This window comes from Salvelinus fontinalis, chromosome 22, assembly GCF_029448725.1.
Source record: "Salvelinus fontinalis isolate EN_2023a chromosome 22, ASM2944872v1, whole genome shotgun sequence".
NCBI classification, from domain to species: domain Eukaryota; kingdom Metazoa; phylum Chordata; class Actinopteri; order Salmoniformes; family Salmonidae; genus Salvelinus; species Salvelinus fontinalis.
The window spans coordinates 5,052,615-5,070,737 of NC_074686.1; the positions used below are offsets into that span (position 1 = coordinate 5,052,615).

The 18,123-nt window shown below is 41.4% G+C and overlaps 1 protein-coding gene across 2 annotated transcripts; it reads left to right on the forward strand.

The window, feature by feature from the left end:
- Positions 1-626: 626 nt before the first annotated feature.
- On the forward strand, positions 627-13,005 carry tomm40l (translocase of outer mitochondrial membrane 40 homolog, like). 2 transcript variants are annotated; one of them, XM_055875996.1, is made up of 10 exons: positions 627-649; positions 1,827-2,044; positions 5,567-5,634; positions 6,386-6,478; positions 6,931-7,032; positions 7,241-7,346; positions 7,432-7,554; positions 8,318-8,394; positions 8,495-8,597; positions 10,234-13,005. In XM_055875996.1, the coding sequence occupies exons 1-10, from the start codon at positions 642-644 to the stop codon at positions 10,371-10,373; spliced, it is 1,038 nt and encodes a 345-aa protein (XP_055731971.1). In that variant the 5' UTR covers positions 627-641; the 3' UTR covers positions 10,374-13,005. The 2 variants fall into 2 exon arrangements, with proteins under 2 accessions (XP_055731971.1, XP_055731972.1); XM_055875997.1 differs by lacking the exon at positions 627-649 and adding an exon at positions 890-981.
- Positions 13,006-18,123: the final 5,118 nt, after the last annotated feature.

Below are 18,123 nucleotides of genomic sequence, written 5' to 3' on the forward strand. Positions count from 1 at the left end.
GGTAAAGCTTCCATAGATATTGACGGACGCGTGTCAGCACAAAGCACACATCCACAACATTGCTGCGTTTGTTAGTGGTTGAGAATTGTTGCAAGTTAAGTCCACTCATTTCGTAATGGTGCAGAGAGTAAAATGTGCAGTTTTATAATGCTATTCTACACCTTTTGTCATGTTTTAAAGCTAATTGTCTGCAATTCTACACTTTTTTTATAGCACATCTTATTATTTTATCAATTTGCCATTAGGTTGAGAGAATTTTTCAGTTTTAAAGTAAATTTTCTGCAATTCTATACATTTTGCTATCATATGCTGTCTGACCCCCCCACCCCCACCAGAAGGGACCCAACCTCTGGAGGTCGGGGGATCCCAGAGCATGTGGTAATCCGGCCTTGCGGAAAAAAGTGGTGTAGGAGCTATTCCATTCGTTTTTATGAATTTGACCCAAGACCCTCATGCTGTCACTGACCTTCACAGGCAGCACTTTTTTATTTTACGTCCCTGAACTGAAACCAACCTCAATGACTCCCCTCGTCCACCAATCAGAAGCCTCCAAACAGTGATGACCCCACCTTCAGCCCTTGAGAACCTTGCTGTCTTTTCCAAATCAGAAAAAGAGTCAATTTTGCAATCTGTCAGCAAGCATGGTTGGGTAAGGCAGATATTGCATTTGTCCAATCTTATTGCAGTTCTCTTGTGACTGAAACGTCTAATAACCAGTTGGCTACAAGTGGAGGTGTGGTCGAAATAACAAAACCATGCCTTCGAATTATCAGGCTTGAGTTTTCTTATACTTCAGTGGTGCCATGCTGGTTGCTTACGCTGAGATTGACATGTATTTCTGCCACACGTTGTTCAGAGGTGGGCTCATTTGCCCAATCCAAGTGCTACCTCAAGTAAGTAGGCGGGTCTTAGCTATGACGCATGGTAGTTTGAGGTCTTACGTTACTGCCGGGTGTTGCATCGTCCTCTGGAAATCGCAACGTGAGTATCAATTTTAGCGAGGTTTCATTGAAAATAGACAGTCTAAAGATTGTACTTTTTGCGTTGCTGAGGATCTTGTGAATTAGGCTTTTAATTATTTCCCGAGTAGGTGTTTCATCCGTGTTTTCTATAAAAACATCAGGATATAGTAGCTGTGGAGAGCCTATGCAGCTAGCTAGCTAGCTAACGTTTCATTGCCGTCGTTTTACAACATACCTCCTACACCATTCGTTAGCTAACTACTAGTTACAGCAGGCCATCTAACGGGTTGGCCATCTAGATACACGTTAGCCAATTTAATTATTTAACTTGATAGCTGTCACTAATAGCCAGAAATATTCACAATTAATACAGCACCATAGCACTGGGTGAGATGGTAACTACTACAAGAAACCTTTCATTGCTGGCATGGTTTTTGAGCTACCCATTCAATGATGACCATCACGTAAATGCCACCTGTACTAACGAGCTATGTAGCTAATTAACATGCTTTGTGTGTAAACCTCTAATGATCCAACTCAATCTTTGGGGATATGTTATAAAGCTCATGAGCAGCATTCATGGCTAGGCCACAATTGTAATTTATTGGCGTACCCTCTGTAAATTGAACACTACAATGTAATCTATGCTGACATGTAAATTGGTGCGCTTTTGTTGTCTTTGCTGTTCTTTTGACAAACAGCCCCATCTCTTCCTGTACCAGTTTTCTATCGCCCCTACTGGTCAACTGCCCAGAGATAGCTAACCGTCTCCGAATACACCCAGCATCTTCCAACAAACCATCACATATATCCTCCCCCTTTTCTACCTCCACCCCTGTCTCATCCTATCATCTCCTCTCACAGAATGGGCAGTGTTTTGGCAGCCAGCTCCCCCAACCCGCCACCGGCTCCTGCTGGTGGTAGTCCTGGCAGCCCAGGGATGACGGTACCCCCAGGCTTCTCAATGCCCCCAGTATCACCTGTACTGCCTTCAGGCAACGCGGCACCCGGTCAGCAGGTGGAGGCAGAAGGCCCTCTGCCCAACCCTGGCACGTTTGAAGAGTGCCACCGCAAGTGCAAAGGTAAATAGATTAGTCCATGAAATATCTAGAGAAAGTCCTCCACCATGTAGATGAGATCTGTGAATTGAATAGTGCAAATATAGGCCAACGGCCACTGACGTTTATCCACTGACGTTTATTTTATAAATAAATACAAATGTCCTGTTCCTTCCCTGACTTTTCCTACATGTTTGTATTTGACACTGCTCATTTGTCGGAATTTTGAAGTCACAAACAGAAGTATTTAGAGCCTTTTTTACCAGTTTTTATTTTTTTCTCTCACCTATTCCCAGCTTAACCTGCCAAAGCAATGTGCTGTAGGATGTTGGTACCCAGCCAGGCACTAATCTGATGTCTCTCTTTGCTCACTGAAGGAATGATGAATGGGCGATAATTGTGCACCTTCACAATTGAATTTAAATTAGGCCTAACTGAATGATAAGGAGGTTGATTTAATTTCGAAAGACAATAGTGTAATGTTTTGTTTTTTTATGCGCATTTATCAGCAGCAAATAATTTCACAGCGCACCTTGGGGATTGATGCTATTCTCTTACGTTTTACTTTGTAAAAATAAGCTGTCATTGGACTTTTATTTACTATAACGCCTTTAATTACATTTATTGTAAGGGAAATGAAAAGATGCTACATGTTGCATTATTCTGAAGGCCTACTGCAAAACATATCCAAGACTCTATCCAGCGAAGCAAATGATACCAGCCCACTGAATTAATGACAAATGTAGGGAATGGGTGATAATTGTGCAAGTTACTTCACAATCAAATTTCAATGAGGCCTAACTGAATGATAAGGAAGGTGAAGACGTTGACTTAATTTAGAACAACAATAGCGTAATGGGTTTGTGTTAAGCCTATTTATCAGCGTTGGCGTTCATGTTATCCATTTGACAGCGTGCCTTGCGGGTTGATGCTATACTCTTTTACGTTTTACTTTGTAAAAATAAGCTGTTACAGGACTGTTTGTTACAATAAAATGTGATTTTAGTAATAGAGTTACAGTAAGAGAAACAAACCCATGCCATGTGTTGCAGTAGGCCTTTAGAATAATGCAAAACATATCCTTAACTCTATCCAATTTCTATGAGCGGGAAACAAACCATGCCAGTGAGCCTGCACAGCTGGCCCATCGAAACTATACCAAAACTAGTTTCAAACATATTAGGGTTAGCCTATAGACAAGATTAAAGTCACAATAACCTGATGGGTGACAGTATTAGGCCTATCGGTTGTCAAATTGTACATGAGGAGATGGGTGCATCTAGTAATTGACAGATGCAGTGAAAGGAGTATCGCTTTATCAAATCCTCCTTCAGAGTCACGTGCAGGTAAAACATTTTCATTATTACATTGTATCGGAGAGCATATTCTGCCGTTTCAGTTACACTTACCTTTATCAGATAACTCCTAATTCAAGAGGCGCAGCTGTATTTCCAAATGTGACTTTTTCTAGGAATATCAGCGCTGTCCATGCATTCAGCACATGATCACTCGCGCTACAGCATTGCTCTGGCTGCTAAGCAAAAACTAGTAAAGCAATAAACGTAACTTTTTAAATATGCTATTCTGTCGTCAATGGATGAATGGGCGATTAGAAGCTGATAATAGTGCATGTGACTTAAAGTAACTGAATGATGAGGATGACTGAATTTAGAACAATAGTGTAATTTTGAAAAGTTCTAGGTGTTGTTGGGGGTTTAATTGTTTTATAATGAAAGGCTGGAAATTGTGTATCATTTCCCCTCAGTGTCAAATCGGACACTGAGTACAAAATACAATGTGTGTAGTTCACAATGGCAAGCCAACTCAAATGACTGACAGCATTGCAAATGGTACAGAATTTAGATGAGTTAGATGAGTCGATGTTGCTGATTTTTAAGAGTCTTCATCTGATTCTGATGTTGACTTAAAGCCTCCAATGCCCGGGCCTCGCCACAGAAAAATCAGAACAGAGCCCGCTGAGACGGTGATCCCAACTGCCACGGTGATACAGGAGTCTGGGAGGGATGGCAGGGTTTGGGTGGAGACGAGTTGATGTGACATGCAGATGTTGCAGCACACAGAAAAGGAAACGGGTGGAACATGTCTATGGATGAACGCTAAGCATTTATTGCACTCTTGTATGTCCGCGGGGCATGCGGCTGAAAGACGATGGGTGTAGAGTCATTTTGGTCTACGGGGTGTACTTTTTCCGAGAGACCATAATACAGCCCGTGATCAAACCAGGGTCTGTCGTGACGCCTCTCGCGCTGAGGTGCAGTGCCTTGGACCGCTGCGCCACTCTGGAGCAATATTCATATGTAAAGGCACACGCATAAGGGCACAATACAGTGTATGATACGATCAACAAATTCGTTTTTATATCTTGGCATTAATATATTTCCACATTTTTATTTATACAATTCATCCATTACAATTATTCATGCACTGGTGCTTTTTAGGAATACAGCAAATCATTTCACCTGGCTGGTTATCATATCTTTTTTGTTTCTACTTTGTCAAAAGAAGCTGTACCTGGATGTTATTAATTACTATGACCCTATTACTAATCGAATCTACAAATAAAGTTGGTCAAATGGATTACACTGTTCTTTATTCTAAGGGAAATGAAAATAGGCTATAGGTCTGTTTTTTCCAGGACTTTGTAGAATTATACAAAACATCCTTAACTATATAAACTTTTTTTGTTTGTTTAATGTATGTATGTGTATTTCTATATGCAATGAATCCTTTATCAAGTGTTGGCGCATATGTTTGCTGCACCTTGCCGGTTGATATGCATCTGATGCATATGCTAAAGGTGATGCCTGGCAGCATTCTCTAGCAGGTACTTATAGGCTGAAAGGCCAGGCAGTTCTAGTGTTAAAGGATTGGTTCACTATTCTAGAACCATATCTATATTGTTGACATAAATGGCATGTGATAGAAGGGTCCAGGTACTTTTTTATTATATATTTTTTGTAGCTTTTTCACTTGGTTTTGAGAAACTTAACGCACCCACAATAGACTTGCTCGTTCTGCAGTATGTGGGCTCTGGAAAACCACGAACGAAGGCTCCAAAAAACGGCAAAGCTGTCATTATAGTGCTGCAGGTCTTTAGATGTTGTACGCATGAAATTGTGTAATTCTTTATCTGCAACATTATTATATATTTGTGACGGGTCCCCGTCCCTCTCCGTGTAGCCCTCGCAGCACAGCTGGTAGGGGAAACCGCTCAAGTCACACAATATGGAATATAATGTTGCGGGTGAAGTTTGGAATTGCACAGTCTCATGTGTACAACATCTAAAGACCTGCGTCACTATTGGGTGTTTTTGTTTTTCCAGAGCACCCGTAATGCAGAGTGAGTAAGTGGGGTTAGTTTCTCATCCAAGTGAAATCGCAAAAACAGGAGTCTAGACCCTTCTATAACACACAATATACATCAATACCAAAATAGTGAACCACTCCTTTTTAATGATTCTGTGTCTTCATGTCATATGCCTACACGTAATCTCAATCAGTTCCCATTTCTATCTGTCTTTCCAGAGGTGTTCCCCATGCAGATGGAGGGTGTAAGACTAATTGTTAACAAGGGCCTGAGTAATCACTTCCAGGTCAGTAAAGGTCACTACATCTCTATTTTCTACTGGTAAAATGATGTTGTGAATGGCCTTTGATGATCCTGAGCCTCATTTCATCATTCCATCTAGAGATGGATCTCCCCTGGCAAATAATTTCATTAAGTTTACGGACTTCGAGTGTAAAACCAAAGATGGTTTAGTTTGAAGATGTGTAGAAACTGCTTCTCCAATAGAAATCACGCTTCTAGAGAATGTCATGGTGACGCTGGCTAGCTAAGTTCATGCTCAGAAACACGCAGTCGGGTCTAACGGTTGTCTCGCGCCGAACTGCGCATGTGCAGGCAGTCAAATCAAAGGCACTCCTTCGACATAAAGTTGTTTTTGACAAATATAAATGTCGGTTTGTCACTTTCATGAGGTTGGAGTAAGAACATGTTCAGCTACTTAAAAGACATTGGTTCGAATTTAGGTTTTGCATTTAGTTTGAGAAAATGAACTAAGGAAGAATTGATCTTCTCTCATTGACTTCTCAAACCCCGGTCTGCCGAGTCTGCTTCGGAAGCGTTTCCTGAAGTCCTGCGATGTTGAGCATCTGGGTTTAGAAGCTTTGATAATACTGTGTTAAGATTAGTTCTGGTCTTGCGCTCGTAACCAAATAAGGGGACAACCCAAGCTCTTGGGAAGCTTTTTGTCCTTTCATTTTACATGACACACAGATGTTTGCTTGAGGAGCATTGCTGACAGAAACCTGAAATGTTGTCCTCCTTCTGATCGATCCCACCAGGTGAATCACACGGTAATGCTCAGCACCCTAGGCGATTCCAGTTACAGGTTCGGTGCCACCTATGTGGGAACTAAGCAGATGGGTCCAGCAGAGGTGAGTCCGAGCGAATTGGCTAATACCACAACCCAAAGTTTTGTTTGTGATACGTTGGCCCTGTACACACTACAGCTATATAAAGTTGTCACCCTTCATTTGAGTGCTTAAAGGGGTACTTTGGGATTTTGGCAATGAGGCCTTTTATCTACTTCTCCAGAGTGAGAACTGGAGGATACCATTTCATGCTCACTAGCGTTAGCGCAATGACTGGAAGTCTGTGGGCATCTACTAGCATGCTAGCACAAAAATGGTATCCACGAGTTCATCTGACTCTGGGGAAGTAGATAAAGGGCCTCATTGCCAAAATCCCAAAGTTATATTCACACACACTACCAGTCATGAATGAGAATGACAACTATATTACAGTTATTGTTGCTGGTATTTGTGAAATTAGCTTATTCTGGAAAAGTTTTTATCTGTACTTTGTAACAATTGTTTACTGTCTGCAGTCCTTCCCAGTCATGGTGGGAGACATGGACAACAGCGGCAGCCTCAATGCCCAGGTCATTCACCAGATTTCCAACAGAGTCCGGTCCAAACTAGCCTTCCAGGTACAGATATTTGGTTTTCTATGGTAGTTTTTGTTCAGTCTGCCATTAACCTTGGCAGTTGAAATTAGGTGATAATAAACAAACCTTGAAGTAGAGCTTCAACGCCTGGACCTTACACTTTCACCAAGCCTCCCAAATGTATAGCCCATTTGAGTTACTACGTCAGACGGATTGATGACATGCTTATCAATGTGTGTCCTGCCATCAGACGCAGCAGCAAAAGTTTGTGAACTGGCAGGGAGATTGTGAGGTCCGAGGAGAGGACTTTACTGCTGCTGTTACCCTGGGCAACCCAGATGTCCTTGTAGGCTCCGGTAAGCTTTGTGAATGGAGGTATTTTGTAGGACAGAAATGTACCACCAACTGAAGCTCCTCATTTTCTCTTACTTCATCTTTCAGGTATTATTGTAGCACACTACATCCAGTCCATAACCCCATCCCTGGCTTTGGGAGGGGAGCTGGTTTACCATCGCAGGCCAGGAGAGGAAGGCACAGTCATGTCTCTAGCTGGCAGATACACAGGTGAGGCATTGGCCACAGTCACACTGAAGCATGGGAACGACCCAGTCTCTGCGCCACCCTTAGATTTCAGGAGTTAAAGGTGTATTCTAAACCATGTAAGGGAGTGTGTACACATATTACTATAAATCAGCAAGAAACTATAAAATAGTTAACTTGTACTTCTGAAGGCAATGAAGTTAAAATGACATGGCAACGTATGCTTGGAGACAGATATCTTTACAAAACAAAGGGCTTATTTAGAAATAGCCAGGATAAAACAATAAATGTACAGGATGAATGGATAGAGGAGATGGCGACATTTTATAGACGAATGAGAAAAGTATACGGGAGTTTGTCTAACCTATTTATAGCATTGTCCAATGGCGAAGTTCCTTGGCTGAGTTATGGTCACTCTTTGTCCGAAACCTGTTGTGTCCATGTCTCTGGCAGAAGTCTGGGTGCCCGTTTGGGTCAAACCCGCCGCCCTTTTTTGCCGATAGAAGCTTTGAGGTAGACTAGAGGGGGGGCCACTCACAGCAAGCACCGAGCACGTGTTGTCCTTCTCCTCTTTTGCTCATCTTCCTTTGTTCTCCGGCCATTGACTGGGTCCTTGTGTGTTGTTATTGTAGTTGACATCTGGCACGGATGTGTTAATTTGACACTCTACAAACATGTCTTTTTTTATATAATGCAGCAGTGGTCCACTAACTTTTTCCATAGTGGATAGCATATATGTGTGTGTGTTACACTGACATTTTAAGACCTGTGTTTCTTGCTATTTCAGGCAGTAACTTCATTGCCACATTGACACTAGGGGGAGCAGGGGCACATGCCTCCTACTACCACAAAGCCAACGACACGGTATTGCTCAATTCCATTGGTTTCCTTCTGTGTCTGTTACTTTTTTTACCAAAGTGTTGGTTAGTGTCTTCAGCTCTATCACCGTTATTTGTATCTACAGTTGCAGTTGGGTGTTGAGTTTGAGGCTAGCACCCGTATGCAGGAGACCAGTGTATCATTTGGCTACCAGCTAGATGTGCCTAAAGCCAATTTGCTCTTCAAAGGTATGGCTTCTGCTTGTATGGACACTGATTTTAAAGTATATGTATATTCCTGCATATTAGCCTTTTTGTTACATTGTTTGCTGTTTTTCTGTATTTTCATATGCAGTTCCATCAAAGTATTCATACCCCTTTACTTATTCGACATTTTGTTGTTACAGTCTGAATTCAGAATGGATTAAATGTCTTCTTTCTCACCCATCTACACACTACCCCGTAATGACAAAGTGAAAACAGGTTTTTAGAAATTGACACATTTCTTGAAAATGAAATATCTGATTTACATAAATATTCAGACCCCCGAGTCAACTTTGTAAGAAGAACCATTGGCTGTGATTACAGCTTTTGAGTTGTCTTGTGCAAAGCTGATACAGACATACCCATCTGGATTTGGTGATTCTTCTTCCATTTCTTCCTGGCAGATTTTCTAGAGCTCTGTTAAGTTAGATGCGGAGCGGCAGTGAACAGCAATCTTCAAGTCTTCCCACGGATTTTCAATAGGATTCATTTCTGGACTTTGGCTGGGCCATTCAAGGACTTTCACATTTTTGTTCTGAAGCCATTCCAGCATTTCTTTGGCTGTATGTTTGGGGTCGTTGTCCTGTTGGAATGTAAATCTTCGCCCCCAGTCGAAGGTTGTTTGAACTCTGAAGCAGGTTCTCATCAAGGATCTGCCTGTATTTGGCTCTGTTCATTGTTCCCGCTATCCTTACAAGTCTCCCTGCCCCTGAAAAGCATCCCCATAACCTGATGATACTGCCACCACCATGGTGTTAGACGGGTGATGAGCTGTGCCTGGGTTTCTCCAGACATAGCGCTTTGTTTTCAGGCCAAATAGTTAAATGTTTATCTCATCAGACCACAGAATATTGTGCCTTTATCTTCCGTTTTTCATGTGCCTTTTCACAAACTCCAGTTGTGCTGTAATGTGCCTTTTTCTCAGGAGTGGCTTCTGTCTGGCCACTCCGATAAAGCACAGATTGATGAAGTGCTTTAGAGACTGTTGTCCTTCTGGCAGGTTCTCCCATCTCAGCCAAGGAACTCTAGTTCTGTCAGAGTGGTCATTGGGTTCTTGGTCACCTCCCTGACCAAGCTCCTTTTTGCCCAGTTGTTCAGTTTGGTCGGATGGCCTGCTCTAGACAGTCTGGATAGTTCCGTGTTTTTTTTCATTTCCCAATGATGGAGACCACTGTGCTCTTAAACTTTCAACACTCCAGATATCTTCCTCATCATAATTCTATCTTGGAGATCTAGGGACAGTTCTTTGGATTTCATGGTATAGTTTCTGTTCTGACATGCACGGTCAACTGTGGGACCTTATATAGACAGGTGTGGTCCTTCTAAATCATGTCCAAACAATTGAATTGGCCACAGGTGGACTCCAATCAAGTTGGAGTGACATCTCAAGGATGATCAACAGAAATTGAATGCTCAATTTGGAGCGTCATAGCAAAGGGGTGTTAATACTTATGTCAATTTTATTTCTGTATTTAATTTTCAATAAATGTGCACAATTATATATTTCATCCATTTTTAAACGTGGGCTTTAACAGAACAAAATGTGGAATAAGTCGACGGTTATGAATATTTTCTGAAAGCACTGTTATCCAATTTTCTGTTTTTCTCCCCAATACTCCAGGCTCCATAGATAGTAATTGGGTGGTGGGGGCCACACTAGAGAAGAAGCTGCTTCCTCTGCCTCTATCTTTGGTCCTGGGGTCCTTCCTCAACCACAAGAAGAACAAGTTCCAATGTGGTTTTGGCATCACCATCGGTTAGACTTAACCAGAGTGGGGGAAAGCCTATAGGCAATCTTCACAGAAAGGACAGACAAAGCCTGGACTCACCATTGAGTCTCACATCAATATAATTTGTCCCCATCTGACTACTAAGAAGTTCATTGTTGTTGGTTCCAAAGGTTAATTTTTCCTAAATAATGTGTTAAAATATACACTATATATACAGAAGTATGTGGACACCCCTTGAAATTAGTGGATTCGGTTATTTCAGTCATACCCGTTGCTGACAGGTGTATAAAATCGAGTACATTGCCATGCAATCTCCATAGACAAACATTGGCAGTAGAATGGCTTTACTGAAGAGCCCAGTGACTTTTTCAACGTGGCACTGTCATAGGATACTACATTTACAACAAGTCAGTTTGTCACCTTTCTGTCCTGCTAGAGCTGTTATTGTGAAGTGGAAACGTCTAGGAGCAACAATGGCTCAGCCATGAAGTGGTAGACCACACAAGCTCACAGAACAGAACCGCCGAGTGCTGAAGCGCGTAAAAATCGTCTGTCCTCGATTGCAACACTCTGGAAGCAAAGTCAGCACAATAACTGTTTGTCGGGAGCTTCAAGAACACCTTTGGGATGAATCGGAACGCCGACTGCGAGCCAGGCCTAATCTCCTAACATCAGTGCCCAACCTCACCTAATGATGTTGTGGCTGAATGCTGTGGGGACTTGCTTCCCATGTTCCAACATCTAGTGGAAAGCCTTCCCAGAACAGTGGAGGCTGTTATAGCGCCAAGGGGGGGACCAACTCCATATTAATGCCCATGATTTTGGAATGAGATGTTCAACGAGCAGGTGTCCACATACTTTTGACTATGTAGTATATAATCATTGAAAGGTTAAACAAAGATATGTAAATAAGGTGCATCTTTTAGGACTAAAATAATCAATCGAATGATCAAAATTGGGGTAAAAATGCATGGGCCAGAGATTGAGGACAATGTGGTGATGAGATTGGACAATGGCCATATACTTCAGAGACGAACGTACTGAGACCAACATAGCAGACAGCAGTAAAAGAGGACTCAGTTTCCTAACAGCAAGTGTTTTACTATCAAATTACAGTACTTTTGTTTTTAGGGCAGTGCCTGTCCAGTTTTGTTTTGGTCGGTTTGTTTTTATTTATTTTGTGCTGTATGGTCTATCTGCTTCTTTTCCCTTTTTTTTGTTTGTTTTTTAGGTTGGGGAGGCAGAGGGCAGGAAAATCTTTTTCATAATCGTATATATTACCTGTATATATCTATTGGGAAAAGGATAAATGCCATTTCTTACAAAATATGGAGCGAATTGGTTTTGTTTCTTATTGCTTCAAATTCTCTGCTCATAGTTGACAGGGCCTGAATTGTTTCAGTTGATGAGAATAAGCTGAATGCTGTTCATGAGTTTCATTTATTTAAATCACCCATGATGATAATACTGACAAATATGCCGATATGTAAGAAAGTTTGCTTGAAGAAAGTGAGACCCTTCTCAAGAGGGCAACAGTAGATGTGATTATTCTATTGATGATAGAATCCTGCAAAGCTTCTGTAATATAGTCCTGAGTCACATGTAGATATTGGTCAGGAGATGGAGAGTCCGATAACTGATCATGTATGTACCAACAATAGTGGTACATACATTTACACTGAACAAAAATATAGGCGCAACATGGAAAGTGTTGGTCCCATATTTCATGAGCTGAAATAAGATCCCAGAAATGTTCCATACGCACAAAAAGTGTATTTCTCTCAATTTGTGCACAAATTTGTTTACATCCCTGTTAGTGAGCGTTTCTTCTTTACCAAAATAATCGATCCACCTGACAGTTGTGGCATATCAAGAAGCTGATTAAACATGATCATTACACAGGCACACCTTGTGCTGGGGACACTAAAAGGCCACTCTAAAATGTGCAGTTTTGTCACAACACAATGCCACAGATGTCTCATCTGAGTAGGCCTGCAATTGGCATGCTGCCGGCAGGAATGTCCACTAGAGCATTTCCTGTTAATATCTCTACCATAAGCCGCCTCCAATGTCGTTTTAGAGAATTTTGCTGTACGTCCAACCGCCTTCACAACTGCAGACCACATGTATGTGGTTTGCTGATGTCAATATTGTGAACAGAGTGCCCTGGGATGGCGCTGGGGCAGGCATAAGCTACGGACAACGAACACAATTGCATTTTATCGCTGATCATGAGGCCCATTGTCGGGCCATTCATCTGCCGCCAACACCATGTTTCAGCGTGATAATGCATGGCCCCATGTCTCAAGGATCTGTACACATTTCCTGGAAGCTGAAAATGTCCCAGTTCTTCCATGGCCTGCATACTCACCAGACATGTTTGGGATGCTCTGGATCGATGTGTACCAGTTCCCGCCAATATCCAGCAACTTCGCAAAGCGATTGAAAAGAAGTGGGACATCATTCCACAGGCAAATGGTCACACCAGATACTGACTGGATTTCTGACCCACACCCCAATTTTTTTATTTAAGGTATCTGTGGCCAACAGATTCATATCTGTATTCCCAGTCATGTGAAATCTATAGATTACAGCCTAATGAATTTATTTCAATTGACTGATTTCCTTATATGAACTGTAACTCAATAAAATCTTAGAAATTGTTGTGTTCATTTTTTTTGTTCCGTGTTATAAATGTGATATAAAAGATATGATGATACTATTTTTAAGTTGATATTGCATTAGGCTTAGTATTTAACTGTTTAAACAGGGATCTGTGTGTTTGTTTTATGTATGCATGTATGAGAAAAAAAATACTCGGTCAGTATACTGTATATATTGCCCCTTTTGGACTTTGATGGAAAATTATTAATCAGTACGCAGTTCTAGTAGAACAAGTAAAATCAGTCTGATTACTGGCTCTTGGTGACAGTTGGGTCTTCGGGTCCTCTCCATATGGGGCCAGATTCTGCTGGAGCTCCTGCGTTCTCTGAGTCAGCTCAGTCTTGGAGCTCTGGGTCAGGGAAATCATGGTATTCTGGAACTCCTCCAGGTTCTGGTCACTTCTGCTTCAGCTAGGGGGCCAGCTCGGCCTGCAGCTGCTACATACTCTTCTCCAGGCTTCCCTTCAGCTCCTCACTCTTCAGGAGAAGAGTGGCCTTCAGCCAGTGCTCAGTTCCTTCTCCAGGCTTCCCTTCAGCTCCTCACTCTTCAGGAGAAGAGTGACCTTCAGCCAGTGCTCAGTTCCTTCTCCAGGCTTCCCTTCAGCTCCTCACTATTCAGGAGAAGAGTGGCCTTCAGCCAGTGCTCAGTTCCTTCTCCAGGCTTCCCTTCAGCTCCTCACTCTTCAGGAGAAGAGTGGCCTTCAGCCAGTGCTCAGTTCCTTCTCCAGGCTTCCCTTCAGCTCCTCACTCTTCAGGAGAAGAGTGGCCTCCAGCCAGTGCTCAGTTCCTTCTCCAGGTGAGCCTTCAGTTGTTTGGCCTCCTGGGAAAGCTTTCCCAGCAGGTCCTGAGTCAGAGGAGTCACCTGGCCACAGTGTACTGGTTCACAGCATTCACAGCAGTTCACTGCACCCGAGAGAAGGGTCAGTATAGAGGCCAATTTACAAGGTTAACAAACAGATTGTTACTCAACAGTTATCAAACTCCATTATATTGTTATTTTCTACATATTGAGACTAACTTGACTGTGTGGCACCACTGTCTGATCCACTTAGACTGGTCCTGCCACAGAACATAGGAGAGACCGAAGATTATAAAATGTTCAGTCTAGACTTGAGGGTGTTTGAGATTATACATTTATTCCTTTCATTGATATTACGTTACTGTTACATTTTAGTATTATCAATTTGCGTCCTTTTAAAAATACAAACACTAGTCACATGTTGAAGAATGAAAACGTATTTTTCACTCACCAGTGAACACAGCAAGCACAAGCAGCACTAAGACCTTCATAACTGGCTGTTAATGGAGAAAAAGACAGTTGGTGAATAAAACATTCAACTCTGGCTACAATATCTGGGATGAGAAACAGTGTGATTAAAAAAAGATACCTGGAAGCAGCTAGTGTCTTCCCAGCTAACAGTTCGAGGGAGAGAGAATGTTTTTGTAATGTATTGAGTGTCCAGTTTTCCCTTAATTAGGGGAACATTCTATCTATGTAACAAAAACCCTTATGAGAACATTTTTGGTGTTAAAGTTAGGAGAAGATTCCCTTAATGTCAAGCAGAACATACAATATTCTCAGAATATACAACAATGTTCAAGACACTTTCATGGGACGTTCAAAGAACATTCATGCGTCCAGTTTTTGGAGAGTTAGGAGAATTTTCCATCAACATTCCACCAAAACATACACAGAACATGATTTTTATGTTCTCAGAATATAAGATTAATGTTCTATACACGTTTCTTGAACTTTGCAAGAACGTTTCTGTGGGTTAGGATAATATTCCATCAACGTTCCACCAAACATACACAGAACATGATTATGTTCTCAGAACTTAAGATATTAATGTTCTAGACACGTTGGGAACGTTGCAAGAACCTTTCTGTGTCCAAAGAAAAATGTATTACACATCACTTCTTGTTACTGTTGCCTAGCCAATCAAGGCCCTGATTGGTGAACCGCTGACCCATTCCATAGCTCTTTGTCTTTTGGCAAGGTTAGGGATACTCACACATACAGTGCTTTTACCTTACATATTTGACATGCATGATAACATTGTTCCAGGTAATTTATTTAGTAATTGTTATTCAACATGTCCTCACAACCTCTTGGTTCACAGTACTCTGGTATTCCTGCTAAGCCACCATGTCAGTGTCTGGTATCTATGAATCGTACTATTCTCATCATTGATTTTATTTACAAATTTTCTATAGTCTAGGCCTACTATATTTATTTCTCTACTTTTCTAATATGAAGCACATTGCTCATACAGTTGAAGTCGGAAATTTACATACACATCAGCCAAATACATTTAAACTCAGTTTTTCACAATTACTGACATTTAATCCAAGTAAAAATTCCCTGTCTTAGGTCAGTTAAGTTAACCACTTTATTTTAAGAATGTGAAAGGTCAGAATAATAGTAGAGAGAATTATTTATTTCAGCTTTTATTTCTTCATCACGCGTTGCCTTTAAATTGTTTAACTTGGGTCAAATGTTTTGGGTAGCCTTCCACAAGCTTCCCACAATAAGTTGGGTGAATTTTGGCCCATTTCTCCTGACAGAGCTGGCGTAACTGAGTCAGGTTTATAGGCCTCCTTAATCACACACGCTTTTTCAGTTCTGCCCACAAATGTTCTATAGGATTGAGGTCAGGGCTTTGTGATGGCCACTCCAATACCTTGACTTTGTTGTCCTTAAGCCATTTTGCCACAACTTTGGAATTATGCTTGGGATCATTGTCCATTTGGAAGACCCATTTCCAACCAAGCTTTAACTTCCCGACTGATGTTTTGAGATTTTGTTTCAATATATCCACATCATTTTCCTTTCTTCAAGATGCCATCTATTTTGTGAAGTGCACCAGTCCCTCCTGCAGCAAAGCACCCCCACAAAATGATGCTGTCACCTCCGTGCTTCACGGTTGGGATGGTGTTTTTCGGCTTGCAAGCCTCCCCCTTTTTCCTCCAAACATAACGATGGTCATTATGGCCAAACAGTTCTATTTTTTTTTTCATCAGACCAGAGGACATTTCTCCAAAAAGTACAATCTTTGTCCCCATGTGCAGTTGCAAACCGTAGTCTGGCTTTTTTAATGGAGGTTTTGGAGCAGTGGCTTCTTCCTTGCTGAGCGGCCTTTCAGGTTATGTCAATATAAAACTCGTTTTACTGTGGATATAGATACTTTTGTACCTGTTTCCTCCAGCATCTTCACAAGGTCCTTGGCTGTTGTTCTGGGATTGATTTGCACTTTTCGCACCAAAGTACGTTCATCTCTAGGAGAGAGAACGCGTCTCCTGAGCGGTATGATGACATGTATTTTTCCCGCTGCCCCTGTTCTGATACGGGTGCATAATAAGGGTCCATTCTAAATCAAAACAAATTTCACACATATATTATTTAGTCTATGAAAAGACCAGATTAAATCAAGAATAGTCTGAAGGGTGACAATGTTAGCCTATCAATTTTGAATGATGCCCAGCATAAGAAACAATGACTATTTTGTTGTTGCAACTTTCGAATGATAGTCGCACACCTCATGTAGCCTAGCCCATAGGCCTATATGTTTTAATAAGGTTTGTATCACATAGTGGCCAAATCACTTCCTAAAATGAAGCACATTAATCCGCTTTACAAGGGGTGTAGAGCCTAACTGGCATACATAAGCAGCACGTGAGTTTCAAGTTTGGGGAAGATCATTTTCACAATAAATATGCACTTTTATAATAAAAGCATTACATGCATAATTGCATTTGCGATCACTTTTGATAATGGTGTTTTCTGCTAATGGAACATTTGTGCTTATAGCCTACTACCATGTGCGCATTGCTGCGCTTATAATGCGAAGAAATAGCCTAATAGTTTATCAACGTTTTAAGCTAAACGTTCTGATCAGCCACATTGTAAAAATAAAAAATAAAAATCTGGGGCTAGTGGTTGTATTAATGTGGGATCTATTGCATCCCACAACTGTCCCAAACAGAATAGAAACATAGTCTAGGACAGAACTGAATAGGTCAACTTTTGTACTATGGGGGATAGTAGATTGACGTAGGCTAGTGCTTTTGCTGTTTGTTAGGCTTACTCATCTTTTTGGCTGACAAAGTAAATGTGGACAGTTCTTCCAATATCTTCAATATGCACTTTAGAATTTGATAAGGACGGGCGCAGTTGGGTCCCAGATGTGTCTGTCTTCACTTGTAGCCTATGGGAAACGGCATGGATTTTTTTTAGGGTGCATTGCGGCCACACAAAGGGGATGCCACTGTGAAATTCTAAGCATTATCAAGTGCTTGTCAAATTGTGAATGAGTGACTGATGTAATGTGTACAGCCTACTCAAGAAACAAAGCAGAGCTCATGCCTTTCAAGCTACTTTTTTCAAATCATCATTAGAGTCGCATCATGCATGCAGCCTTATAATGTATTAAAAATCAAAACATAACGTTTGTAGAACAACTAAAATGATATTAATTAATTAAATTAAGCATATAGGACTACCTATTTCTTTGTTAACCTCTCAACACAGAATAGCAGCATGTGTGCACTCCATCAAATCATTTGGAGAAAATATCCATTCTATTTTATTCAGCTTTCTTCATACTGTAAAATTATGCCGTGTAATTCTATACAAATCTTGTCTGCTAAATTAACTAGTGTAGCCCACAGCCATTTGGCATAGCCAGATCAGGACCTAACTTAAGGACAACTCAGAGTATGCTATTCTATTCAGATGGCGCCGACGGAGATGGCAGCATCGCGGCTAGTTCTTAGGAAACTTTGCAGTATTTCGATTTTTACGTACTATTTTTTACAGTATTAGCTCAAGAAATGTTTTGTGTCATTACATATAGCCAGGAAGAACTATTGAATAATAGAGCGGCAGTAACATAACTACCAGCATTACGACCAGGAATACGACTTCCCTGGAGCAGATCCTTTGTTCACTCTTCCCAGAGCAATTGAACTTATTCCAGAGGCCGACCCAAAACATCGCCGGCAGACGAGAGGCACTCGAGGCGGCCTGCTGGTTAGACTTAGGAGGCGCACACACCACACACCACCCACCACTTCCGAGTCTATTACTCGCTAATGTTGAGTCTTTGGAAAACAATT

What these genes read in the sequence shown, in the direction of transcription:
- tomm40l (XM_055875996.1), top strand. An exon ending in AGATGTCCTTGTAGGCTCCG is followed by an intron (nt 7,347 to 7,431) that starts GTAAGCTTTGTG and finishes TTCATCTTTCAG; the next exon opens with GTATTATTGTAGCACACTAC. An exon ending in ACCACAAAGCCAACGACACG is followed by an intron (nt 8,395 to 8,494) that starts GTATTGCTCAAT and finishes TTGTATCTACAG; the next exon opens with TTGCAGTTGGGTGTTGAGTT.